This window comes from Phaseolus vulgaris, chromosome 3, assembly GCF_000499845.2.
Source record: "Phaseolus vulgaris cultivar G19833 chromosome 3, P. vulgaris v2.0, whole genome shotgun sequence".
NCBI lineage: Eukaryota > Viridiplantae > Streptophyta > Magnoliopsida > Fabales > Fabaceae > Phaseolus > Phaseolus vulgaris.
The window spans coordinates 12,917,400-12,945,239 of NC_023757.2; the positions used below are offsets into that span (position 1 = coordinate 12,917,400).

Sequence of the window (27,840 nt, forward strand, 5' to 3'; positions counted from 1 at the left end):
AATACTATGCCCAAGTCCCGACATGAAAAGAACCTCAAAGGGGAGGCCTAAGTCAAGTCGAATAAGGACTAATATGGATATAAGCTAACAAATGGTCGGACCACAAAATGTTCATATTGTCAAAGTCCAGGACAAAAAAAAAGAACATGTTCCAACATTACTGAAGTGTCCATTTCTCGTCATTAATTATGTTTAATTTCACACAAACTATTTAATGTATCATTCAAGAAAATATTAAATGAATGTGCGTTTGTCATTTATTTTCCTTTTTATCTTCAACATATACTACATCATTTCAATAATTAACAACAATTTTCAACTAATAGACATGAAAACATTTAAAAACAATTCACAATGTTAGTAATGGTACAAAATGTGTGAGAAAATTAATACACAAGACAATAATGTCTATTGTCTCATCACTCCTCCATAATTATTTCTCCCCAGGTTACACAGGACAATAATATGCATAGTCACATCACTTCCTCATAATTGCTTTTGCTCAGGTCACAAAACATAATAATGTGCATTGTTACATGACTTTCTATAGGTTCTTTCCTCAAGCCACACAACACAATTATGTGAATGATCACATCACTCCTCCATTATTGTTTTTCCTAAGGCCACATAACACAATAATGCAAATAAGGCAAATCATTACATCTTTTCTCCACAACTGTTTTTCCTTACTGCACATGTCTCAAAAGATAGACTTCAACAACACCAATGTACCAACACCATCTTCTCTTTTAATGTGCACATGATAATACTTGTAATAAATTTATCATCTAATACACATAATTCATTGCACATATCATAAACAACAATCTTTATTTCTATCTCAATCATTCTCCAGCTATAAATTCAAGCTTTCACCCACACACCACTTTGAAACCATTAAGGTAACACAAAATATATACAAATTCTTCCTTCTTTCCAAAACTTTTTCTTTCATCTTCACAGGGACCATCTTTTCATAACAGTCAATGAGAATTTTTACAATTTTGATCTTGTTGTTGTCTTTGCAAATGGTAGGATAATAGAATGTATGTCTCCTAAATTTTTCCGCATCCCTCATAATTGTACCTTCTCCCATTTAAAGGAAAAAGTATGTGGTACTTTGGGACTACAAGATCAAACATTGTTAATGAAGTTGTACTACTGTCGGCCTCAAGTAATCATACAAGAGTAAATGAGGTACGATGTTGTTAAGATAGTAACTGATGAAAATGTTTCAGAATTCTTAACTTGGAAATCTCAATTTCCCTTTCTTATAATAATTGGAATGTATGTCAAGTTAACAAGATTTGCAGAGAAATTTTTGTGCCTTCTAAACGCACCGACTACATCCAACTCTACAACAAATCAAGACTAAATCACTTCAACTGAAGCAATAATCTACTATGGAGGACATATTCAACAGGCCACCATAATAAAAAGTTGAAATTGTTATGGTTTAACCTATAAATGTGTCAACCCTAAAAGAATGTCAATCCCACATAACTACTCTTTTAATCAACTATTTCACAACATATCAGAGATACTACAATATGGAGACCGAAAATAGGTTACAGAAATAAACTACCGTCGTCCAGCAAGAGTTGTCAATAAAAAACTTGTACACGCACAAATACAAAATGTTGTTGACGTCCAACAAATAATTAATCGAAAACTACTCAACTTCTTAACCCAAGTGTGCAACGTGAAGATGCAACACCGCAAGAATTTGCTCGGGACTTTGAGAATAGTACCTACATCAACCATCATGACAAATCAACATCTACATTTTTCTAAATTAGTAATGCTTTCATTGTTGTTATATATTTATGTTATACAAATCTTATGGATTGTCTTTCATCCGCCTTTAACTAATATATAAATTATATTTTAATTAATTATCACCACATATTACATTTCTCTTTATGTTTTCTTATATTTATTTATATCTAAAGATGATTATATAATATTTATTATTATACTTTATAATATATATTTATATATAATTCATTCTTTATTTACATAATCTTTCAATTTAAATATAATTTATTTTTTACTTTAAAATTATTTTTTTTATTAAAATCAATAATAAACATATTCAATTAATTTTTTTATGATTGCATACATATCAACAATGAATAATTTAATTTTTACAATTTTTTAAACCATTCAATTAATTTTTTTTATAAAATATCCCAACAATTTTATCTAATTTTTATTATTACTTATTTTGATATCTTTTTTTTAAAAAAAATAACAACATCTAATTTGGTACCAATATTATAATTTATTACAATTTTTTCATTCAATTTGAATTTTACTATAAAAATATATTTACAAATTTATTATAATTTATTCTTTACAATTCAAATTTATTATAAAAATACAAAAAAACAAAACAATATTACAACTTTACATTTATTTTATCCATAATATTTACTTACATGAAAGTACCTATAAAATATTTTATTTTATTCTATTTATATTAATATTATCCTTTTAAAATTTTATATTTTTAAATTTCAAATTTCAAATTTCCTTCTATTTCAGTTTTATAAATATTTAAACTCACTACAAAACAAAATTTAATAATTTAACCTTACATAATTTAATAATTTTTTCCTATAAGATAAAATTTATTCTCCCCATTTTTAATTCAATTTTTCAAAACATTTCTTACTTACAAAAAGTTTTTAAAAATTATTATTTTATTTCTTCTTAAATTTATATTATTTTATATTTCTTTTCTTTTTTTTTCATTCACTCCTGACAAAGAAATAAAAAATTGTAAAAAATCATCCTAAAATTTGATTACCGCATAATTAATTCTGGATGAACATTCATATGACAAAGTGAAAACTGGATTTATTTAATTTTAACTAATATTTATTTTTCTTTCCTATTCACTCTAGACAAAGCAAACAAAAAATCCAAAACATCATTCCAGAATTCAGTTACCGCATAATTAATTTCGGATGAACATTCATAGGCCAAGTCAAAAAGTAGAAATTATATTTTTCAAAAACCAGATTTAGATCATCCACCAAACAACCTTTTTCACTCATTTCCATTATCGGAAAAACCCGATCACCGCATAAAAGTCGAAAATTGGAAACCAAATTTCGATCATCCATAAAAAACCAAAATTTATTTCACTTCAACACCAAAAATAAGAAATAAAATAAAAAAATACCCCAGAATTGAAATCATCAATAACAAATTCTTGAAACATTCGATTATGGCATAATTAATTTCAAATGAAAATTCATACGCCCAAAGACTAAAATAAAAGTCAAAATTATATTTTTTACAAATCAGATTTCAATCATTTCTCAAACGATCTTTTTCCGCTACTGTTTATTATCATTGAAAAAAAAATACTGAGAGTTTGACTCCCATATACCAAATTCTAAAAGCATTTTTTTTTTTTTGCATTTAAAAAATAAAGATGAGAGTTCTGTTTGTACAAGTTAGTGGTATTGAAGAGAAATAAAGTGCAAATGGTGTTATGTAGGAAAATAATACCCAAATCCGTACTATTAACGAAAAAAAAAGTCAGAAATGATTCTGCAGCCATAATTGAAGCAAAAGCATGAAGGACACGCTGTGCCCTTGAAGGATGTAGTAAATAATCAGAACTATATCATACACACGCGATCACTCTGTCAAGTTCCATAGTTCTTGTCAATGCTCACTTCTCATGTACTCTAGTCTGTGTTTCCCTTGCCATCATTTTAAAGTTCATTACCTTTCAAGAGATATGGCCAAATGAAGTTACTCAATTCTCAATAGTTTTGCCTCTGATCCTATATACTAGAGTGAGTGTTGATTTAGTCTAGTAAAACTACTGTGTAAGGTGGGAATACATACATGTACAAGAAAATAATGCAAATGGTAACTAAAATGACCAAGAATAGTTTTGCATTTTATGTTTGGTATGGTTGAATATCTGTTAGCAACGAATTAGTTATGGTCTGATGGAAAATTGACCCGACAAAGTGGTATTTGCAGAAAATGCAGCAGTGAATGGAAAGTGGGAAAAGTAAACTCTTACCATTTTACAATTTTGCTTTGTTGCCAGAACAAGTGTTTCAAGTTCAACAGAAAGATCGCAACAATTTTTTTTGTCCATTAATATATATAGTCTTTATTATGTCTACTTATGCTTGGTTTTTTTGCCATTTTTTAGTTAAAGGTCTATTATTTGGATCATAGGGGTGTGAACATGTGGTGAGTTTGTGGTTGAGGAACCCACTGTGAGGCCTCAACAGCATCCCTATAGAGAGTATTTTAGTGGGCATGAGTCGGAACATCTCAATACCTTGCTTCCCCTTTCTTCTTTATTGATCTAAAGTTGGCTATCTAAGCAAACATAATGATTGTTATTCTTTAACTAATTATCATGATTATTATTAAAATCTAAAGCTTCAAAAGTAGCAAATAATATGAGTGGCGTGTTGGTGGCCCAAACATAACTTTCTTGAGATTAAGCAATGAATAGACTACGGGTATTGGACTGTTCATAGATTTGACAATGGGGAAAGGTTGATTGGGTGGTTGTGATATAGCCTGATGATATGTAGCAATGCGTGAGCACAAGTGATTCTGTCTTTCTGGTTCTCTGTTTGCATCTGGTGCAAAACTGTCACTACAGCTAGTTTTCTGAATATTACTTGTTTTGTTGCTAACAGAGTTTTCACATGTTGAAATCAATAACATCTCTACTGGTTATATTCGCTTGTTTTGTACCTCTCATCTAGATAAAAAGTTAAATTGGGTGTATATTCTAAATATAACTTTTCTAATCCCAATTAAGATGCCAATGCAAAGAAAAATACAGTTTCCTTTTTATGTTACCCCGTTAATAGTACATGTTACATAATCATAATTGATTAGTAAGTTAATTCAAACTAGGAAATAAGCCACTGTGGCTTCCGAAAGCATTATAGCATAGAAATTCAAAAAGAAGGCTTTCCTGCTGTAATTTTATAATTTAAGAACAGTGGAAATGATTATAAAAAGTTAATTACTACAACTTTATTATGAAGTGGATATGAATTTTTAAAGTTATTTAGCAGGTACAGATGTTAGAGCATGGTTTGGGTAGAAAGTAGCAACAGAAGGGAAGGCAAATAGACCAAAAAGAAATGGGACTGTCTTCCACCAATGAAGTGTTGAATTACAGTTTTACCCCAGCCGCGTTGTCTGAAGGTTCGACAATTTTCTTTATTTTTCTACTTTTCTTTGCGCAAATGTCCAAACTCTGACAAAGAAAGCCAAGCCCCTTTCCCAAATTAAGTACGTGAAATGTCTTTTTTCTTAATCCAAATTTAATAATTAAAACATATTACAACTTTGTGTGGGTGAAGGACATGCAGCAAAGAAATAGTTTCAAAATTTAAAACCTCTTTTGGAGGATTTTGCCTTTACTAACTTCTCTTTATGAAAACAGTATAAATAGATTTTTACCCTTTTTCATTTAGACTATATAGGGTTGTAGTTGAAGGACATTTTAGAGAAAGGAGTGGATGAAAATATGTTGGATGGAGCAAGAATCTGAAGGGACAGGGAAGAATAGTTTGCAGTGAAGTGTGAGAAAAGAATGAAGTAAGTGCAACAAACTAACATCTCCATTATTTGGTGGATCTCTCTCTCCATTTCAATTCTTAACCCCATCCCTCCTCTCCACATTTTCTTCTTCTGTTCACTCACCAACACACCAAAATTCCACCTACCTTAAATACTCACCAATATTTAAATAAATACACAAATAAATAATTATAATGTTTTGATGAGATAATGCAAGGATTTGTAGCTGAGGCAGAATCAGAAGCAGGGGATGAGGAAGTGAAGTTCACCCTCGTTCTCAATGGCAAACTCTAAGCTCCTCTTTCTCATTCACATACTCTTCCTCTCTTTCTCCACCTTAGGTAATCCACAAACTCCCAAACTCTTCAAAAACCGGTTAGCAGTAGTGAAGCAAGTATTTGCAGTGCTGAATTATAGTAATTAACTCGCTTTCAATTTGCATTGCAGCTGAAGCAGAACCATTACAGTCCCTGCTGAAGGACCGAAATGAAGAGGAGGAGGAGAAGCTTCCATTCGTGGGCGTCAACATCGGCATGGACGTCTCCAACCTTCCACCAGCCTCGGACCTGGTCGCGTTCCTTCAACTGCAGAAGATAACGCACGTGCGAATCTACGATGCTAACCCGGACATCCTCAAAGCCTTGTCGGGGACCAAGATTCGCGTGATCATCAGCGTCCCCAACAACCAGCTCCTCGCCATTGGCTCCTCTAACGCCACCGCAGCTTCCTGGATCGACCGAAACGTCGTTGCTTACTACCCCCAAACCCTCATCGCCGGAATCTCCGTCGGCGACGAGGTTCTCACCACCGTCCCCTCCTCCGGCCCCCTCATTCTCCCCGCCGTTGAGTCCCTCTACAACGCCCTCGTCGCTTCCAACCTCCACCAACAGATCAAGGTCTCAACCCCTCATGCCGCCTCCATTATTCTCGAGCCTTTCCCTCCCTCTCAGGCTTACTTCAACCAGACCCTCGTCTCCGTCATTCTCCCTTTCCTTCAGTTCCTCTCCCGCACCGGTTCCCCTCTCATGATGAACCTCTACCCCTACTACGTCTTCATGCAGAAAAAGGGCGTGGTTCCTCTCGACAATGCCCTCTTCAAACCCCTCACTCCTAACAAGGAAATGGTCGACCCCAACACCTTGCTTCACTACACCAATGTGCTTGATGCCATGATCGACGCCGCCTATTTCTCCATGAAGAACCTCAACATCACCGATGTTGTTGTTCTTGTCACCGAAACTGGGTGGCCTGCCAAGGGTGACTCTAAGGAGCCTTATGCCACCAGGGACAATGCTGATACCTACAATTCCAACTTGATTCGGCATGTATTTGATCGCAGTGGATCCCCTTTGCATCCCGAAACTACTTCAAGTGTGTTTATCTACGAACTCTTTAATGAAGACTTGAGGGCTCCACCGGTGTCGGAGGCCAATTGGGGTTTGTTTTACGGGAACTCTACGCCGGCGTATCTGCTTCATGTTTCTGGAATTGGGACCTTTATGGCGAACGATACTACCAATCAGACATACTGCATTGCCATGGATGGGTTTGATTCGAAGACGTTGCAGGCTGCGCTGGATTGGGCTTGTGGACCAGGAAGGGCCAATTGTTCGGAGATTCAGCCGGGGGAGAGTTGCTACCAGCCTAATAATGTGAAGAACCATGCTTCTTATGCGTTTGATAGCTATTACCAGAAAGAAGGCAAGTCTCAAGGGACTTGTGACTTCAAAGGGGTGGCTATGATCACCACCACCGATCCCAGTAAGTTCAGTTTTTAGTTTTCTCAATGTCATTTTGCTCAATTAAGCCGCAATTGGAAGCAAGATAAACGAGAAATAGATCTTTAGTTAATTTTAATAAATGGGTTCCCGATTTAGAGTAATTATGGTCTGTCTTTCTTGTTTTCTCTAATTAGCATACCTTAAGTTTGTGGTAATAGTGCACGATTAACTAATTAAGAATAAAAGGAAAAGTTTTGTGTCACTATTGTGAGAGATGTTCCTTTTTTTTTGGTGCTTAAAAGTTTAGATTAGAATTGGTTTCAGGAAACTCACTAGGATCATGCCATGACCATTAGTGATTCGAGGGTTTACCGTGGTAGAGACTTTACTCTTTTTGTAATGAAAAGTTCATGTAAAATAGTTTTAGGAAGCTCACTAGGGTAAGGATTAGTATAGACCTCAGGGCCGAAATAGCACTTAGTGATTAGAGGGTTTACTTGTGATTAGAAAAGGAGAAATGATTTGAAAATAGAGGTGAGGGGAGGTAATGATTCGAGGCATTTTTGTGTGTGGTGCCCACGCACTGCAAATGCCCCCTTTGGTTTGGCTTTATTGTGTGAAAATTGAAAGAGAAAGGGGGAGCTGGCAATTGCATTTCCATGGACTGGCACCCACTCCATGCCTTAGTTGGATGCTGGTTTGTCTGAGAGCACACAGTTTCTCCTGACAAATGCTGGGATTCTGGACCGTGTTTCTAGATTACCTTCACAGAGTTGTAATTTTCGTACTCTCCAATTTTTACAGGGCAATTTCTTACTGTGTAGTCTTGCTTGCTAGCTCCAGCGAGTACTTTTGATATATGATCAGTGCAGAATGGGCTCCACGGTTTTGTGTTTTTTTCTCTATGTTGTCTGTTTCCAGGTATAACACTTGTGATTAATATTTTTTTTTTCATGTGGGGAATACCCTTGCAGGTCACGGGAGCTGTATATTTCCTGGAAGGTAAGAAACAACTTCTGCCTAGTTTCCGTATTGTTTTTCTAAATTATCATATATGGTTCTGTAATGAGGATCTTTGTTATGCTCAAAATCTGAACATCTGTTATTTTATTAAACAACCTGAATCTTTACCCAGTTGTGATTGATTACTCATTCCATGTGATGCAGTCAAAAAGTGAGTAACAAGACAAAGGAGGTGGTGAACTCTACCGTATCAAGCAGTGCAGGGGAAAAGTTTAGGCTCAAAACCTTTAACAGCATAAAAATAAGTGCAATTCACAACATTTTGCACATTTCCTTGGCTGCATGTCTCCCTACTTTGTTGTTGGTTCTTTTATGAGGTGCAAATAATTCAATTTTTTTGTTCTTTTTGGAATTTTGAATTTCATAGAGTTAAGGATAAGGTGATAAGAGGAACGGAATCGTGCATGATCTGTAGGTCTAAACTTAGGGCTTATGTAGTTGCTTCCTTTTATTAGAAAGTAGCGTTGATTATTTTTGGCAGGGCTCTTGTAATTAACGTATGTATTCCTTAATCAATTTGTTCAGCATGTGTATCATCAAACATGTTCGTTACCATTATCTCTGTGTCTGAAAATAATTTGAGTCATTTTTTGCTCACGAGTCGCTTTTTTTCCATTCAAATTAGCTTTCTGTTTTCTCTATGCAATTTGTTGGCTAAAAAGTTCTCTGAATATTTATATTTTATACCAAATACCAAACAATTTTAATTTATTTTCACCCAGAAAAAAAAATATAGAAGTTAGTTTTGGAAGGTAGCTGTCTAGCTGAGAATGCATTTATTTTTCTTACCAAAAAAGGTAGAAGTGCTCCTCAGGCCAACCATTTTTCACTTTCTGAGTATGCCCACTTTTTCTTCTTCCAAGTTAAAAGGGGCTTTAAAGCTATGGAATACACGTATATACTTAATTTGAATACTTTGAAATTGTGCTTTAAATTTATGCATATAAGATAACACACTAAATAATTTTAGAATATGACAATTTTTTTTTTCATTAAAATTAGATATAAATTTTTTTCATTAAAATTAGATTTAATTTTCTAAATTTTACTTTTAATTTGTTCTATAAATTATGAAAATTATTAAAAACAAAAAAAATTTAACTAAATAATACAAATTTATATATTTCATATAACTATTTTATATCATAAAATTATAGAAGATTTTAAAATTATAACTAAAATTTTAAAAACATTTAAGTAATTATTTAATTTAATATTCTTATAAATGATATAATTAAAATTTATATTTTAATCATCACTGTAGCTTAAATTTGTCAATAAATATTATATAAGAGAAAGGGGTGTAAGGGTTTATCCTTCAATTAAACATAATTCAGCTCAATAAAATATATTAATATAAGTTACAAATAATATTAGTATAATGGAAATTCAAAAATGCGGTGAACGTAGAACGAACACGTGACCTTCAGATCTTCAGTCTGACGCTCTCCCAACTGAACTATCCCCGCTATTATTCATTTCATAAACATATTAATAAATTACTAATATACTTGTTAATATTCTTAGAAGGTAATTACTTAATTATTAAAAATCTTGTAAATGTTAATAAAACGAGATGACCTTTTTAATGATATTTTTATAAAATTATTGTTTGATCGATATTAAAATATTGTCAGTATAGTAAATTCAATAAATAACAATAATAAATCGATAAATGAAACACACCAAAAAGATTGAGTTTAATAAGGAAAACATTTTATATAATATTGTTATGAAATAAATAAATGCTTATATAATGAGGTAAATAAAAGGATTGACAATAATTTTAAATTTAAATGATTTCAATGCCTTAGAAAAAAAGTTCTATAAAAAATTAAAAATAAATTCAAATTATAATATTAAAATGAAGAAAAAAATATGAAAAACAAAAGTTCAGTTGAGGATGATAAATCAAAAGAAAGGAAAGTATAACTCACCTTATTTTAAAAAATAATAATTTGCCCAATTATTTTAAATGATTGATTAAATTGAAAATGAATACACGTACGGCTTAGTTGTATGTGCCGTTTTAACTTTTTTTCATTGCGTTTTGATCGTCGTGCGAAAACAGCATCAAATTTGAAATATGATGAGTAGAATGCCAATGCGATTACACTTCTCTTCATTTCCTTCATCCCCGCTTCTCATAAACCCTAGAAAATTTGGATCGGTTAGCATTCCATCTCTGATGTCTTGGGCCTGCAAAAAATGCACTTTCGTGAACCCTCCTTCTCAACAACGGGAGTGCGAAATCTGCTTGTCCTCGGCGTCCCCAAGGGGTCCTTCTTCTTCGTCTTCGTCGCCCCCAAAATGGTCGTGCAAGGCCTGCACTTTCTTAAACCCTTACAACAACCCCTCTTGCGAGGTCTGCGCCACTCGATGCCCCGTTCTCTCCCTTTCCAATCTCAACGACTTGAATGACGCCACTGACCATGATTCTTCAGTTGGCTCTGTTTTTTTCCCTCTTCAACCCTGCAACAAGAGGAAGGCCATCGACGAAGTTCATGTTGTCGAGGATGATGATGATTCTTCAAAGAAGGTTAAGCCGTTCAATAAGGCTATTCGAACCAGCGGTGAAGGTGAGCGTTGCGTTTCTATGCGTTTTTGTTTGTTTTAATGTCTGCAAAATACGCGTTTCATGAAATACTATTGTATGTTGCAGAGAATGTGGAGTTGGGAAAAGCTTGTAGCACGTTTAAGATACTGAGTTACAATGTCTGGTTCCGGGAAGATTTGGAGTTGCACAAGAGGATGGAGGCTATTGGCGATCTAGTTCAGTTGCATTCCCCTAATTTCATCTGCTTCCAGGTTTCAATATTTGTGCTCGTAGCTTTCTTATTTGATGAATCTTTTTGAAATATTGTCGCTTTGTGTAATTTGGACCGCTGCTGCCTCAGGAGGTTACTCCCAATATATATGACATATTCAAGCAATCCACTTGGTGGAGTGTGTACCGTTGTTCGGTTTCTTCTGAGATGGCTTATTCAAGACCCTACTTCTGTATGGTGGTAAGTTTGATATATTTGAACCTTTGGCTTTGTATTGATGTGTGTATACACATGTCCGGTGTGTTCTAGACCGAACCCCCTTTATAGCACATGTGCTGCATTTATTTTGATGACCTGTATATGTTTCATATTAAATATGTCACCATTTTTTGTGTGATTGCCACGTGCTGTTTTTTCTGCTAACATGCAGTTTGTGCACAGGACCCGGGTCTTTAGAAAGTAGGAACTCATTAGTTCATACTCATGTTGATAAATCCGTTCTGATATGTTATATTATTTATAATCATCGTGATAGTCTATACTTTGAACTTGGTGTTGAGGATTTGGCGTTTAATAGCTTGTCCGCTTTATCTACAAGTTATTTTTGCAGTTGTTGGGGATTATATTTACTTTTGAGTGAACACTTTATTTGGCAAAGTTGTAATTTATATTTACTGCCATACCTGGGTACGTAATTGCAGCTAAGCAAACTGCCTGTTAAATCTTTCCGCAACATACCCTTCAGCAATTCTGTTATGGGAAGAGAACTTTGCACTGCCGAAGTTGAAGCTGCAAGTGGCAAGTCATTGGTTATTGCCACAAGCCATCTTGAGAGTCCCTGTCCAGCCCCCCCCAAATGGGATCAGATGTTCAGTAAGGAAAGAGTAGTTCAGGCCAATGAGGCTGTAAACCTTCTCAATGAACAGCCAAATGTTATTTTTGGAGGTGACATGAACTGGGATGATAAAGGTGATGGCCAATATCCATTGCAAGATGGATGGACTGATGCCTGGGCTCAACTAAAGCCAAATGAAAGTGGTTGGACTTATGACACCAAGGCGAACCAGATGTTGACAGGCAACCGTACTCTCCAAAAGCGACTAGATCGCTTCATTTGTCATTTAACTGATTTTAAGATAACTAGTGTTGACATGATTGGGATGGAAGTAATACCTGGTCTTTCATACAACAAGGAGAAGAAAGTAAGAAATGGGATCAAACAACTGGTACTTCCAGTTTTACCTAGTGATCATTATGGTCTGCTTTTGACAATTTCTAGTAAGTAATGCCAGTCTGGAGAATCTGGCTGTCTGGTGAACCCTTTGTTTTGATGTTCTCGTCTCTTGCCTCTTCTGTATCTAAGGCATGTTATAAATGCAATTTTGTAAGATTACAGGAAAAATGCAATGGAGACGTTACTGACATTGTATATGGGGACAAATGCTGTATTTTCAGAACTTCAATCTGCCTTTGATAGTATATATAATTTCCCTTCCACAATGTATTGCATTTTTCTTGAAATTCGAATGAGTCATACTATTCTGTAATTATAGTACATTTTATTTTGGTCAGCAATCTCTAGTTGCTTAGGATAGTAGTTTCATTGTACATTTTGGAGACTAGGTTACCTGACTCCACACTTTAACGTGTTAATATTGAACAATCGGTAGTGTAATCCGTGTATGCTCAATACTTGCCGACAGATGGCAATCCCATCCCCAAATTCATCTCTGAAAATATTGATTCATATCTGCCAAAAGAGTCCAACACTACCAAAAATTTAGCCAATGGGAATAGGTGTCTGACAAGACGCATTAAACTTGGTGAAAAATTCGGTGGTTTGCTTGGGTTGGTATTTACTTTGAGATCTTCACGTGTAAAATTCTCTTCGCTAGTCTGTAAGAATATTATGCAGTTAGTTCAAAATTCTAAAAAATGGGATTTCCGTAACAAAATTATAGTGTGTTTATAAACATTCGAGAGTTATTTAATAGAATATTAAAATAATGTCATGTTTAATTTTTAAAAATGTATTTCTATAAATCTCCGAAATTACTTTTTATCTCATTTGTTTTTCATTAGATCCGTATATATTATCATTAAAATCTAATTTAGTTCTTGTATGTGATAATGTGTACGAATCTATTTGAAACAAAAGAAAACGAAGTTACTATTAGAGATTTTTTTGTTTTTTTTTTAACATTGAAGTACTAACTTTAAAAACCTATTCACTTTCTACAGAAAACATGATTCACCCCTTTAAATTTAGTATTCTGCTTACTGTTCAAAAATTTATGTGACGCATGTACATTATAGTCCGAATGAAAGTGCTTATTTGATCGAGAATTCGAGCTAATACGTGCTGAGATGGCCACTGGTTCTTTATCCCTGAAATCAGGATTTTCCAAAAGAATGTATCCACTTCTTGGTGGTGAAGCAGTTTGATTTGAATAAAAACAATTCTGAGAATTATTAGTGTTCTAATTTGTGTACAGTTTACATAATTCCTTACTTCTCAAAGCACGTTTATCATCAATTATTCTTTCAACTCAAGCTTCTCAACAGAGTCATCCATTACTTGTTCTCTCTTTCCTACACCCATGCACCCTAAAATTGAGACAGGATTCAATAAGTTACGTTTAAAAATAATTAAGGAAAGAGCAAAAAGCCTATAACTTTGTTTACATTTTGTAAGAAAGTTATTCTGACTTGTGACACCAACACAAGAACACAAGGATCCTTGGCATTTGAGTGGTGAAGTTATAGTATTGATTATTTGAGGGATCCATTGCTCCTGTCCTGCTTTCATTTCAGATAGCATTTATTAAGTTGACAGTACGATTCCATCACAATGTTTTTCAATGCAAAATCATAAATATGTTTGTGAATAAGATGTTTGCCTCACACCTCAATATTAGTTACTCGGTGGGGACTATCAGTAACTCAATTCATTCACTGCTTAATCGTATTAAATAATAAACAAAAAATAACTGAAAACATCATTAAAAGGAATGCGGTGAACGTGGATCGAACACGTGACCTTCAGATCTTCAATCTGACGCTCTCCCAACTGAGCTATCCCCGCAACTATATGTATTATTTTATCATTTCTTTATTTGATTGTATACCTTTGTTATTTTATCAAGAATGAAAAACTGACACCGAAGAAAAATCTTTCCTCTGTTAACATGCATAAAAATATTATTTATATGTGTGGTGAGTTTATGAATTGATATTAACTATGAATACATGTTGCGATGGAAAATCTATAAGACTTTTTGGTTTATAACATCATTATTTAAATTCAAATAAATAGTCTACATGATCTAATATGTGAGGATGAATGAAATATATAATATTAAGAATCTATATATGAGTTAAAAATTCTATCTCGAATAAAATGATAAATTTTAAGTGAGATATAAAAAACACCCTAAAAAATTCTAGTTTTAATATTTTAAATTGAAGATCACAAATTCTCTAAGTCTCTATTAATTAATTATCGGGAGCGACGATTGAGACTTGTTGGCGCTCGAACTTCTTCGTGTACTGTTTAAACACTTTAAACTTTATGCTTTCACCACTGTTTCATCACTTTTACTTACGCGAACCTTCCCTTGGCCTTTGCAGGGAAACACTCTCTTCTCTTTCTTCCAAAACTCAAACCCTCGAACTTCATCACTTGAAAGGTATGATTTTTATTTCCAGATTACTTTGCCATTTATGATTTTGCTGCTTGTAATATGATTATAATTGCCTGGGTTTGTTTATGATTTCTGCATTTCTCTGTGCGTTCATTTCTACTGTTCATGCTTTGAGTCTCTGTTTTATGGGTTTCTTCTGGTTCTGTCGAGTTGTGCCACCTTCCATCTCTAAAGTTTCTCTTTTTCTTTTCCTTTTTAGCTTTCTTATCCAAGATGACTAAATGAGCACCTGAACCAGCTTCTCCTTCCGACTCCAATTCTACTTCAACTTCATCCCTGTTCCATCTTCTTCGCCAGTCCCTCCTCCTCCTGCCTCATTCTATAAGTCCCTATATCGCTGGGCACCGGTGGACCTTCTAGAAGAAAAATCCACTTTTACGACCATCGAGAGCATAACGACTTATAGGAAGAAACAAACTTGCCACCCTTCACGCGTCTTCGGCAAGGACCATGATAAGTTCGTGCGGGTAGTAGCTTGTCGCAAGGGTGAACTGGTGTGCTCAGATGAAGCTTCTGATCCGGAGGGCCCTTTCTGCTTCGTCTATTCCACCATTTTCCGAAGGTTGGGGCTTCGGTTACCTCTTACTCCATTCGAACGCACCCTTTTGACGGAGGTGAACGTAGTCCCTGCCCAACTGCATCCCAACAGTTGGGCATTTGTAAGGGCCTTTGCCATTCTTTGCTATAGCCTTGACCTTACGCCATTTGTAGACACCTTCCTTTTCTTCTTCGAAGTCAAAGACCCTGGGAAGAAATTGTGGGTTAGCTTTATCGGGGTGGCTGGTAGGGTGCTCTTAATGCTCTTCCAGAAATCATATAAGGGGTTCAAGAAGAACTTCTTCAAAATTAGGAGCAATCTGAGGGACCTTGCCCTTCTTGATGGGTTTCCCTTGTATTGGACAGAGAAACCCATCATTCAGAAGCCCCAAAGTCTTGAGGACCTTGCCCCTCAAGAGCGTGGGGTATGCGAGCTCCTCTATGGACTCTCTGCCCCTTTCAGCACTTTGGAGCTACTCAAGCGTGAGTTTAGCCCAAAGAACCTTAAGACATATATTGGTACTTCTTCGTCCATGCCTCACTTCATTTTTGTTTGTATACTTGCCTTGTTTATTGTTTCCTGTCTTAATTTGTTGTCTTGTGTGCAAATATGGGTTTTAATAACGATAAGAAGAAGAAGTTGGCTGACCTGCTGGCCAAACAAAGGGCGACCGCTACTGGGGAGGGCACATCAACGCCCATTGCCCCCTCGACCTCAGCTACTCCTGCCCCTCACCCAACCGAACCAGCCTTCACTGTTGATAGGCCTGAAAGGGTGGTGGTCGTCGAAACTGACGACGAAGAGACATGCACCGACCTTGTCTTCAAAAGGTCAAGAGTTGGTGAGGCCGTGGCACCCTCAACTTCTGCATCGGGTGGGACCCCGACCTTCATGGACCATCCTCCAAGCGCCACCTCTCCACTCCCCCTTGTTGTTCACGAGGGTGGAGGGGAGAGTGCCCTCGAGGGCCAAGAGATGCCCTCCACCTCACCACTTCCCCTGCTTCTCCAACGAATATTCAGTCGCTTCCAAGACAAGGAGGTGGTGGAGGGCTTAAGCGGTGTACCGACCCGTCCCCGGGCGTTGACCAAAGTCAAATTCAAACGTATGGTGGGACCCACCAAGGGGCCTCAAGGGAGGAAGTCAATAGGTTGACCACTTTGGGCGTCGCCAGGTGCGGGCGTCACCAGGTGTGGGCGTCGCCATGTTGAGGCGTCGTTGATGTCACCCCCCGATACCCACGGGTAGGGAAGATCGTGGAGGGGGCGACACAGTAAGAGGTCACGGTACGGGCGAGGAAGCCTCGGGCCCCGGTACCTCAGAACAGTAATAAAGAGACGAGAAAGGTGGCTTCAAGGCCATAGTCCCAGTACCAGTAGGGGGTAACCTGACTCTTGAAGTACCCACGCCACCTCTGGAGAATCCCTGGGACAGATACGACCCAGGAGAGGGCCACGCCCAGGGGTGAACCATGTGCATGGTACGAGAGGAAGGTAGATACATTCTCAGGGCGAGTGACTAGAAGCGGGGGCGCATGAGTCGGCACCCAGGTAGTCACCCCTCGCGCCAGATGCACTTCGAGGAAGGAATACTTACACGCTGGAATTTCCCTAAGTTGGGTTACAACGCTGTAAGGCCTTCCACGTGGAATTGCGGTTAAGTCAGAAGGACATGTGGCAGTAAGCATTGAAACCCAAGGTGTATAAGTTTTTCTGAAAGCTTAGTAAGGTACGTTTTTCACAGAGTTTACACACTTTCTAATCATTTGCTCGCTTACACATTGTATGCACGAGTGGTTGGAGAGAGAGAGAGAGAGAGTTAGTTACAATTCACTTACGTACCTTCAGAGCATTCAGTTACGGTGCTCCGAGACGGAGGTGTTTGGTGTTTCTTGCTTGCTGACTTGATCGTCGGAGTGCAAACGGCCGCGAGGGCGCCCTTTACTCACTCATTTTCAGGTACTCACGGCGGAGTAGGGTGAAGATCTGAGTTGGAGACGAAGGAGTCCTTGTTCGCGAGTCAAGTTCAACGCACGAAGGTCTTTTCAGTCAACCGGCGAGAACATTTGGCGCCCACCGTGGGGCCGATTTAAAACATCAGTCCCACCGCAAGTGTTGGAGGTTTATCAGTCACAGTTTTCGAGATTAGTTTTCAAGAATCGTCCAAGATCCACAGTTCATCGTGAAGTTCAGTTCAGTTCATTGTTTGTTCGTGTTTGTTTGAAGTTTGCTGAAGATACGCTGTTGCTCGTGGTTTCCACCGATCGTTTTTCGATTGAACTCAGTTTTCACCATTTGTTTCGTCAATCCAGTTCTGTTCCCATCGTGTTCTTCGGTTTCTTGAAGTTTCAATCGTTCGATCTTCAGTTTCGCGTTCGTCTGCAGTTTCCGTCTGTTTTTACCGGAAAAATTGTCAAGAACCACCGCAACAGTTTGAAGATTTCCAAGAACTGCAAGAAGATGAGGACAACCAGGCAAAGTTCGACGAGCGCTGAGAGTGGAGACATGACCATGCAGCAGGTCATGCATATGATGCAAGGCTTGCAGGAAGCAATGGCAGCATCAAAGGTTGAGCAGGAGCGCATGCAGGCGGATCTCGTGGCGTCTTAGGCGAGAAATGAGGAGTTGTGCCGTACGAATGAGGAGCTGCGTCGCGGTTTGTGCAACAACTCAGGGCTACGTGATGTAGATGATCGTGATTGCTTCACTCCACCGAGGGAGTTTTCCACACCGTTCTCACAGTCGATCATGGAGGCGGTGATTCCTCATACGTTCGTGGGTCCTAAGGTGACTTTCACAGGGATGGAGGACCCCGAAGCACATCTCACTGCGTTCCACACGCAGATGATGCTGGTAGGCGGCTCCGACGCCGTAAGATGCAAGCTCTTCATGAGCACCTTGACTGGGATGGCCATGGACTGGTTCATGAGCCTTCCAGATGGCCACATCACATCGTTCGCCCAGCTCTCCCAACTGTTTCACGAACAATACATAGCAAACAAGGCTCCACCACCAGTATCATATGACTTGTTCGATGTGAAGCAGTATCAAGGCGAGACCTTGAAGGAATATATCAATCGCTTCGGGGCCCAGGTGGTGAAGGTTGGCACCACAGAAGAGCCCATGATCGTCTACGCATTTAGGAAGGGGGTGTGCCTTGGGCTTTTCTGTGAGTCCATCATCCGCAACTGCCCCTGAACTTTTGCTGAGATAAGGCGTCGCGCTGTGGAACACATCGCCATTGAGGGCGAGGTATGCGAGAAGCGCACAAGTGTTGCACCCGCACGCCCAAGAGCACCGTCGCGTGCACAACCTGCCAGGGTCAATGAGGCCACGACGGGAAGGAAGAACAGGACAGGAGACGCCCATACGAGGCGAGGAGGCCCCAGGCTAGGGGGCGAGCAGAGGGGAACAGGCTGGCGAAGGAGGGAAATAGGCCGCTGAGATACAATTTTGTGGTAGAGTTGAAGGATCTCATCGCTGTGCCTAACATAGCAGATAGGCTGAAGCCACCAGTGAAGACTGACAAGGTACTGGGACCTCACAAAGATTCGTGGTGCGAGTTCCACCAGGCCTTTGGGCACCACATCAATAACTGCTTGGCGCTGGGCCATCAGTTGGATGAGCTTGTGAAAAGCGTTTTTCTGAAGGATTATTTGGCCGGATCATCTACTGTCGCAGCTTTGGCGGTACCAGAAGAGGAGCAGGCCACGAGATGCTGATCCATGTGGAAGTCCACACCATCTCTGGTGGCTTCTCAGGAGGAGGGCCCATTGCCTCTCAGTGCAAGAGGTATGTGAGGTCAGTTAATTCAGTAGTTGAGGAGGGTTCGGATGACCCGTGGGAGTCAGACCTTGTGTTTACCAAGGCTGACCTATGTGATGTCGTCCCACATGATAATGACCCTATGGTCATTTCGGTCGTCACCGCTAGGAGGAGGGTGCACCGAGTTCTAGTGGACCAGGGCAGTTCAATAGATGTCATGTTCTGGTCTACCTTCAACAAGCAGCAGTTGTCCCCAGATCTGCTGATGCCCTACACTAGATGTTTGTATGGGTTTGCAGGGGACCAAGTAGAGGTACGTGACTACCTAGAACTAAGGACGACGTTTACGGATGGAACGACGTCACGTACCAAGAGCATTCGATACTTGGTAGTGAATGCCAATTCAGCTTACAACATTCTATTGGGTAGGCCTGCGCTAAATAGGCTAAGAGCAGTGGCCTCCACACGCCACATGAAGATGAAGCTGTCAGACCTTAGTGGCCGGGTGATCGTCATCAAGTCTGATCAGGATAAGGCCCGAAAATGCTACGAAAATAGCTTAAAAATGAAGAGGGGCGTGGTCATGGTGATGGAACGCCAGCCCGTTTCAGATACGCCGATGGAGGTAGAACCCTTGGAAGAGGTGATGCCCGCGGAGTCGACGCCTGGCGAGGCCACACCCGCGTTGGAGACGCCTAAGGAAGATGCGCGCTTAGAAGAAACACATAGGGAGGCCTCGCCGATGGAAGAAGTATTCGATGGGGTCTCGCCCATGGAAGAGGTATCAGAGGAGGCCTCGCCGATGGAAGAAGTATCCGAGGGGGTCTCGCCCATGGAAGAGGTATCAGAGGAGGCCTCGCCTGAGGTACCCGATGAGTCTCGTGCAGAGAGCGTGCGAGACAGGCGACCCCAACCAGTAGACAATGTGGTGGAGAGGCAGATTGGTGGTAAGGTGTTCAAGTTGGGGCGATTGCTGAGCCAGGAAAAGCAGGATGAAGTGGCGGCGGTGATCTCACGCCACCTAGACGCGTTCGCATGGTCCGCCTCGGACATGGCAGGGGTCGACCCAAACTTTCTATGCCACCACCTCACCATGGACCCCAAGGTCCTCCCTGTACGACAGAGGAGGAGGAAGTTCAACGAGGAGAGGCGCCTCGTCATGCAGGAGGAAACAAAGAAATTGCTAAGTGCTGGACACATCAGGGAGATCCAATACCCTGAGTGGCTGGCCAATGTCGTCTTAGTGAAGAAGGCGAATGGAAAGTGGAGAATGTGCGTCGACTTCACGGATTTGAACAAGGCGTGCCCTAAAGATTCGTACCCATTACCTAACATCGACGCGTTGGTGGACAGCGCCTCAGGCTGCAAGATGCTGAGTTTCTTGGACGCATTTTCGGGGTACAATCAAATTAAGATGCATCCATGAGATGAAAGCAAAACGACATTCATGACCGAGACGTGTAGCTACTGCTACAAGGTCATGCCGTTTGGGCTGAAAAACGCAGGCGCCACCTACCAAAGACTGATGGATAGGGTCCTCGCACCTATGCTAGGAAGAAATGTGCATGCCTATGTTGATGATATGGTGGTGACCTCCCAAGAAAGAGGGCGACACACAGCTGACCTGGAGGAGCTGTTCGCCACAATAGCCAAGTACCGCCTCAAGTTAAACCCGGATAAGTGCGTTTTTGGGGTTGAGAGGGGGATAGAGGCGAACCCCGACAAGTGCGCAACCATCATAGCCATGCGAAGCCCAGCCTCGGTGAAGGAAGTGCAACAGCTAACGGGGCGCATGACGGCTCTGTCAAGGTTTGTGTCAACCGGTGGAGATAAAGGCCACCCATACTTTCAGTGCCTGAAGAGGAACAACCGTTTCATGTGGACAGAAGAATGCGAAACAACTTTCCTCAAGCTGAAAGAGTACTTGGCGACGCCTCCCGTGCTATGCAAGCCACGGGCAGGCGAGCCCCTCTGTTTGTACTTTGCAGTGACGGAGTGGGCCATTAGCTTTGTGCTGGTCCAAGAGCAAGAGCAAGTGCAGAGGCCCATCTACTTCGTAAGCAAGGCCTTGCAAGGCCCAGAGACGAGATACCAATCATTGGAGAAGGCGGCGCTGACAGTGGTGTTCTCAGTCAGGAGGCTCCGACACTATTTTCATAGCTTTACAGTGGTGGTGATGACAGACCTCCCCATCCAGAAGGTACTACAGAAGCTAGATGTCGCTGGGAGGATGGTTCGCTGGGCAGTGGAGCTGTCAGAGTTTGATATTCAGTACGAGCCCAGGGGATCCATCAAAGGGCAAGTCTATGCAGATTTCGCCGCAGAGCTCTCACCAGGAGGTGCCCCCTAGGAGGTGGAGTTAGGATCTCAGTGGATGCTTTCGGTGGATGGGTCCTCCAATCAACAGGGGAGCTATGCGGGGATAGTCTTGGAGGGGCCTAATGGGGTGTTGATCGAGCAAGCCCTACGTTTTTCCTTCAAGGCAAGTAATAACCAAGCTGAGTATGAAGCTTTGATTGCTGGAATGCTCTTGGCCAAGGAAATGGGTGCGTAGAGCCTCTTGGCAAAGAGTGACTCGCAGCTGGTCACAGGGCAAGTGACCGGGGAGTATCAGGCAAAAGACTCGCAGATGGCGACGTATCTGAAGTATGTCTAAGCGTTGAAGGGAGCTTTCGCTACGTTTGAGTTGGTGCATGTCCCTAGAGAACAAAATGCCAGAGCTGACCTGTTCGCCAAGTTGGTCAGCTCAGGCAAGGGGGGAAGGCAGAGGACAGTCATCCAGGACAAACGCTCAAAACAACGCGAAAGTTTGTGGCAGATAATAGGGTGGATGTTCTTCACATCAGTGCGACGAGAGGAAAGCCGAGGAGTCATCGGTCGTTAATTCAAGATACGGCGAGGGCCCTCCGTGTCAGCGCTTATGCGGCCTCGCCCGAAGAAGAGAAGTGTTTGCAAGTATGTGCCGTGGAAGAAGGGGATACGTGGATGACGCCTTATAGGTGATACATTGCATATGAGATTCTCCCAGCGGAGCCTGGGGAGGGCAAGAGGATAAAGAAGAACTCCGCAAGGTACACTCTCATTGATGGAGTGCTATTCAGACATGGGTTCACGCACCCAATTCTGACATGTGTGAGTGGCGACGAGTGTACGAGGATCATGTCGGAGCTCCACGAGGGGATTTGTGGAAGCCACGTAGGGGGAAGATCATTAGCTTCCAAGGTAATTCGCGCAGGGTTCTATTGGCCATCGGTGAGGGAAGATTGTGTGAGATACGCCCAGCGATGCAAGCAGTGTCAGATGCACGCTGACTGACACAAGGCGCCTCCAGAAGAGTTGAGGTTGATTTATAGCCCGTGACCTTTCCACACATGGGGGATCGACATTCTGGGGCCTTTCCCTTTGGCGATAAGGCAGATGAAGTACTTGATAGTCGCCATTGAGTACTTTACAAAGTGGATAGAGACAGAACCAGTGGCGCAGATCACTTCACATAAGGTACAACACTTCGTATGGAAGAACATTGTGTGCCGCTTCGGCGTGCTGAGGCGTCTTATTTCAGATAATGGCACTCAGTTTGCTAGCCTACAAATGAGTAAGATGTGCTCAGAGGTAGGCATCAAGCAGGTGTTCGCATCTGTCGAACACCCCCAGACAAACGGACAAGTGGAGTCCGTGAACAGAATCTTGTTGAGGGGGTTGAAGCGACGACTTGAGAAAGCCAAAGGGGTGTGGGCGGAAGAAGTACCAAGGATTGTGTGGGCCTACCACACCACGCCTCAATCTTCCACCATGGAGACGCCGTTCAGCCTAGTGTATGGGTCAGATGCCATGATCCCGGTAGAAGAGTTCAACGAGGAATCGCCAGGTGTGGGCGTCGCCATGTTGAGGCGACGCCAGGTTGAAGCGTCGTTGATGTCACCCCCGATACCCACAGGTAGGGAAGACCGTGGAGGGGGCGGCACAGTAAGAGGTCACGGTACGGGCGAGGAGGCCTCGGGCCCTAGTACCTCAGAACAGTAATAAAGAGAAGAGAAAGGTGGCTTCAAGGCCATAGTCCCAGTACCAGTAGGGGGTAACCTGACTCGTGAAGTACCCACGCCACCTCTGGAGAATCCCTGGGACAGATACGACCCAGGAGAGGGCCACGCCAGGGGTGAACAATGTGCATGGTACGAGAGGAAGGTAGATACACTCTCAGGGCGAGTGACTAGAAGTGGGGGCGCATGAGTTGGCACCGAGGTAGTCACCCTCGTGCCAGATGCACTTCGAGGAAGGAAGACTTACACGCTGGAATTTCCCTAAGTTGGGTTACAGCGCTGTAAGGCCTTCCACGTGGAATTGCGGTTAAGTTAGAAGGACACGTGGTAGTAAGCACTGAAACCCAAGGTATATAAGCTTTTCTGAAAGCTTAGTAAGGTACGTTTTTCACAAAGTTTACACACTTTCTAATCATTTGCTCGCTTAAACATTGTATGCACGAGTGGTTGGAGAGAGAGAGAGTTAGTTACGATTCAGTTACACGCCTTCAGAGCATTCAGTTACGGTGCTCCGAGACGGAGGTGTTTGGTGTTTCTTGCTTCTTGACTTGATCGTCGGAGTGCAAACGGCCGCGAGGGTGCCCTTTGCTCACTCCTTTTCAGGTACTCACGGCGGAGTAGGGTGAAGATCTGAGTTGGAGACGAAGGAGTCCTTGTTCGCGAGTCAAGTTCAACGCACGAAGATCTTTTCAGTCAACCGGCGAGAACAAGCAGCAATCTCCTTCAGGACCGCGTGGTCGATGGCCTTGGGGACTTCTTGTTTGCCTCCAACCTTGCGCTTAACAGGACCCAAGAGGCCTAGGACCTCAAGGTTAGTGTGGCAAAGCTCGAGGAGGAACTGTCCACCAGGACCAAGACCTTTACCAATCGCGAGACCGCCATGTACTTGGAGCTGGCAAGCCGTCGCCATTCTGAGAAGGACGCTTATAAGGCCCTTCATGACAAGGGCCAAGAGGCGGTTGAACTAGATGCGAAAATCTTGCCTCTCCGCACCCATGCGGTCGAGCTCGAAAAGTTGGTGGCGAAACTGAAGGGCAAAATAGCTAAGCTGGAGGAGACGACCACCCAGCGCGAGGTCCTTCTGGGGCAGGTTGAGGGCGAATTGGTTGAGAAGATCGAGTCCTTCAAAAAGATAGAGGAGGAGCTCACAAACGATGTCGTTGACGCTTATGGTTAGGGGTTTAAAGATGCCATTGCTCAGTTTGCCTGTGTGCATCCTGAGGTGGATCTTACCCCTTTCGTTGAGTCCAAGTGTGTTGTTGACGGGAAACTCGTGCCACGAGAATGACTTCATTTTGTGATTCTGTCCTTGTTGACAAACAAACTCTCTTTGCATGTATACCTTTACAAGTATTTATCTTCTGTTTAACTGTTGCCTTACTTGCTTCGCTCTACATTCTTTCGCCCCTATTTGTGTTGATTTCGGCCGACAGCACCTTCGACCTAGGTTCACCCTTTAGGTAGCATGTTTAACTTGTATGTTGAGCGCACGAATCCCTTGTCTGGTACGACCTTTGATAGAGGGTATACTCCCTCTGCTGTCCTTGATCTTCTTCTTGTGAAGTAGGGCAATTCCATCTTCGTCCCTTCCTTCCTTGAATCAACGGGAAGACCGTGTTGGTCAACATTGGTGAGCCATACCACTCTTGATCCTTCATCATGAAGGTTAGGGTGTATCTTGTTGAACCAAGTGGTGTTCAATGTTTTGAAGAATCCAAATCCTTTGAAGGATGATGAAGCCTCTGCTTTGCTTGTTGCTGCTGTGCTGGTTTTAGCCTTGTTCTGGGGTAGTTCAATGTTGTATTCAACACTTAGATTAAATCTCAAAGCAATTAGCATCTCAATTTTATCAAAGCAAAATGATTTTCAAACTAAGTTGAAACAACCGATTGTTTTGTCGAAACAACCGATTGTTTACACTTAGGTGTTTTGAGAAAGTTTGAAAACTGTTTTTGAATGGTGTTTTTGTTAAGTAACAAAACAACCGATTGATTCGAGGAAACAATCGATTGTTTGTTTTAAAACCATAACAGAAAAACTGTTTTCTTTGACTGAGCTTTAAATGCTTTAACTGAATACGCTCCAGTCATCAAATGCTTTGACCAATCTATTTTAAATGCAATTAAGAGTTTGTTAAGATTTGATAACAAACTATATTCTTAGATATATTCTGAAAAACATTTTTGATATATTAAGAATCTTGAAACATAGTTTTGGATCTAAGAAGAGTTTTTCAAAGTATTCTGAGATTGCTAAAGAGTTGAGAGATTGATCAAAGTGCTGAATAGGGATTCTACTTGTATTGATTTCAGATTTGCATCTGTAACAAGTGTAATCTTTGTAAACTGCTGAACAATTCATTTGTGTGTGTTGCTGAGATTGGCTGTGTGTTCTTGAGGTGTTCAAGATCAACAATCTTAGTGTTGACCAAGGAGAGTGTGTTTCTTGAGGTTTTCAAGGTCATTCTCTTGGTTGTGGTGTAAGTGATCAATGTGTGGTTGCTTAGTGGATATCCTCAGGGTTTCTGAGAAGACTGGATGTAGCTCTAGTTTTGAGTGAACCAGTATAAACAACTGTGTACAATCTCTCTATCCTTAACTCTTTAATTTCAATTTGTTTGTTGTTTGCTGGTATAAACAACCGATTGTTTCGAAGAAACAACCGATTGTTTTTCCTGATATTACAGTTTTGCTTGCTGTTTTGGCTAACTGAATTGCTGAATCAATTGGTTTCTGAAATAAGTTCATGCTAGCTTTGAAAAGTTTACGAAAACCCCTTTAAACAATCCCCCCCCCCTCTAGTTTAAAGCCATCTTTTCTAACAGATCTAACCAGTGAGCTATGTTGTTCGACCTTGGAGTTACTACGCAAGAGGGAGGCTCCTTAAGGAATCGTATGTGAACGACTCTTTTGCGACCTTATCCTTGTTGTATAAAGTCAATGAGCGAATCTTTAACGTTTGAACCATACTTCTTTTTTCCTTGGTGAACTTACATGAGAGGGGCTTTATTGGGAGGACCAAACTACCTCTGCTCTCCGCATATCACTTCAAGGGAGAGGTTCGTTTAATTAGCGAACCATACTATTCTTCGCCTTGGTGAAATTACACGAGAGGGGCTTATTGGGAAGACCAAACTACCTCTGCTCTCCGTGTATTACTTCAAGGAAAGAGGTTCATTTAATTTAGCGAACCATACTATTCTCGGCCTTGGTGAACTCTCCTGAGAGGGAGGTTCACTGAGGAACCATACTACTTTCGCTCTTGGCTTAATCACTACAAGGGAGAGGTTCATTTAAATGCAATGAACATTTCTTAACTGAATAACTGGAATTTTATTCGGGTGACCTCGTTAAAAAACTCTTATGAGGGAAAAAGAGTGCCCTCTTAAACATGTACAATGCAAAAATTAGCTAAAACAAAACTTTAAGTTGGTCGCGTTCCAAGTACGAGGGATCGCGCCACCCTCCAATGTTTTGAGCCTGTATGCTCCATTCCCAAGGGCCTTCGTTACTCTGAAAGGACCGGTCCACTTGGTAGATAACTTGTTTTCTAACTGGTACGGGTGGGCCTTCCGCATCACCAGGTCGGCGACCTAGAGCTGCCGAGGTCTCAACTTAGAGTTGTACTTGTACTCCACCCTCCTTTTCAAGGCTTCAGCCTTAATCCGAGCTTCCTCCCTTACTTCATCCAGTAGGTCCAGGTTCACCTTTCTCTCTTCGTTGAATTCTTCGACCACAAAATTCTAGAAACACGGTGAGTTCTCCTGGATTTCCACTGGAATAATTGCGTCTGAACTATACTCCAAGCTGTAGGGTGTTTCCCTGGTTGTGGATTGGGGAGTAGTGTGGTAGGCCCACAAGATTCTAGGAACTTCTTCCGCCCAGGTCCCCTTGGCTTTGTCTAGCCTTCTCTTCAAACCTATGAGCAGAACTCGGTTGGCCGACTCGACTTGTCCGTTCGTTTGGGGGTGTTCTACTAATGCGAACACCTGTTTTACTCCCAGCTCTATACATAGTTTGCCTAATTGCTAGCTTGCAAACTGGGTACCATTATCAGATACCAACTTCTTCGGGATTCCGAAGCGGCACACTATGTTTTTCCACACAAAGTGCTGTATTTTATGGGTTGTGATCTGTGACACTGGTTCAGCCTCGATCCACTTCGTAAAATACTCTATGGCTACCACAAGGTACTTCATATGCCGTACTGCCAAAGGGAAAGGCCCCAAAATATCGATTCCCCAAGTATGAAATGGCCATGGGCTGTAGATTGATGTCAACTCCGCTGAGGGCGCCTTGTGCCAATCAGCATGTTGTTGGCACTGCTTGCATCGCTGGGCGTATCTCGTGCAATCTTCCCTCATGGTTGGCCAGTAATACCCTACACGAATGGCCTTTGACGAGAGGGATCGACCACCGATGTTGCTACCGCATATCCCTTTGTGTAGTTCTACCATGATGCGCATGCATTGTTCACCATCTACACATACCAGTATAGGATGGGTGAATCCGGGCCTAAACAGTTTCCCATCGATCAGGGTGTACTTGCTCGAATTTTTCTTGATTTTTCGAGCTTCTGCGGGTTCTAACGAGAGTATTTCATCAGCTAAGTAGCGCTGGTAGGCCGTCATCCAGGTTTCTCCTGATTCAACCTGGTAAACTTGCGGTGCTATTTCCCCAACAATTGGGTACCTGCT

General features: G+C 41.1%; 3 protein-coding genes and 2 non-coding genes across 5 annotated transcripts; 3 read left to right on the forward strand and 2 right to left on the reverse strand.

Annotated features, from left to right (window-relative positions):
- The first annotated feature begins 5,357 nt into the window (after positions 1-5,357).
- LOC137806712 (glucan endo-1,3-beta-glucosidase 1-like) lies at positions 5,358-8,888 on the forward strand. Its single transcript, XM_068606962.1, has 5 exons — positions 5,358-5,604; positions 5,804-5,927; positions 6,034-7,347; positions 8,282-8,309; positions 8,475-8,888. Exons 2-5 carry the CDS (start codon positions 5,867-5,869, stop codon positions 8,644-8,646), a joined length of 1,575 nt encoding a protein of 524 aa, XP_068463063.1. The 5' UTR covers positions 5,358-5,604; positions 5,804-5,866; the 3' UTR covers positions 8,647-8,888.
- Positions 8,889-9,726: 838 nt separating this feature from the next.
- Positions 9,727-9,799, reverse strand: TRNAF-GAA (transfer RNA phenylalanine (anticodon GAA)). Its single transcript has one exon. It is a non-coding gene; the product is annotated as a tRNA-Phe (tRNA).
- A 578-nt stretch (positions 9,800-10,377) lies between these two features.
- Positions 10,378-12,598, forward strand: LOC137806713 (uncharacterized). The gene is made up of 4 exons (XM_068606963.1): positions 10,378-10,909; positions 10,993-11,138; positions 11,228-11,338; positions 11,800-12,598. The coding sequence occupies exons 1-4, from the start codon at positions 10,417-10,419 to the stop codon at positions 12,382-12,384; spliced, it is 1,335 nt and encodes a 444-aa protein (XP_068463064.1). The 5' UTR covers positions 10,378-10,416; the 3' UTR covers positions 12,385-12,598.
- A 1,512-nt stretch (positions 12,599-14,110) lies between these two features.
- TRNAF-GAA (transfer RNA phenylalanine (anticodon GAA)) lies at positions 14,111-14,183 on the reverse strand. The gene has a single exon. It is a non-coding gene; the product is annotated as a tRNA-Phe (tRNA).
- A 3,904-nt stretch (positions 14,184-18,087) lies between these two features.
- Positions 18,088-18,537, forward strand: LOC137839138 (uncharacterized). The gene has a single exon (XM_068648263.1). It carries the CDS (start codon positions 18,088-18,090, stop codon positions 18,535-18,537), a length of 450 nt encoding a protein of 149 aa, XP_068504364.1.
- Positions 18,538-27,840: the final 9,303 nt, after the last annotated feature.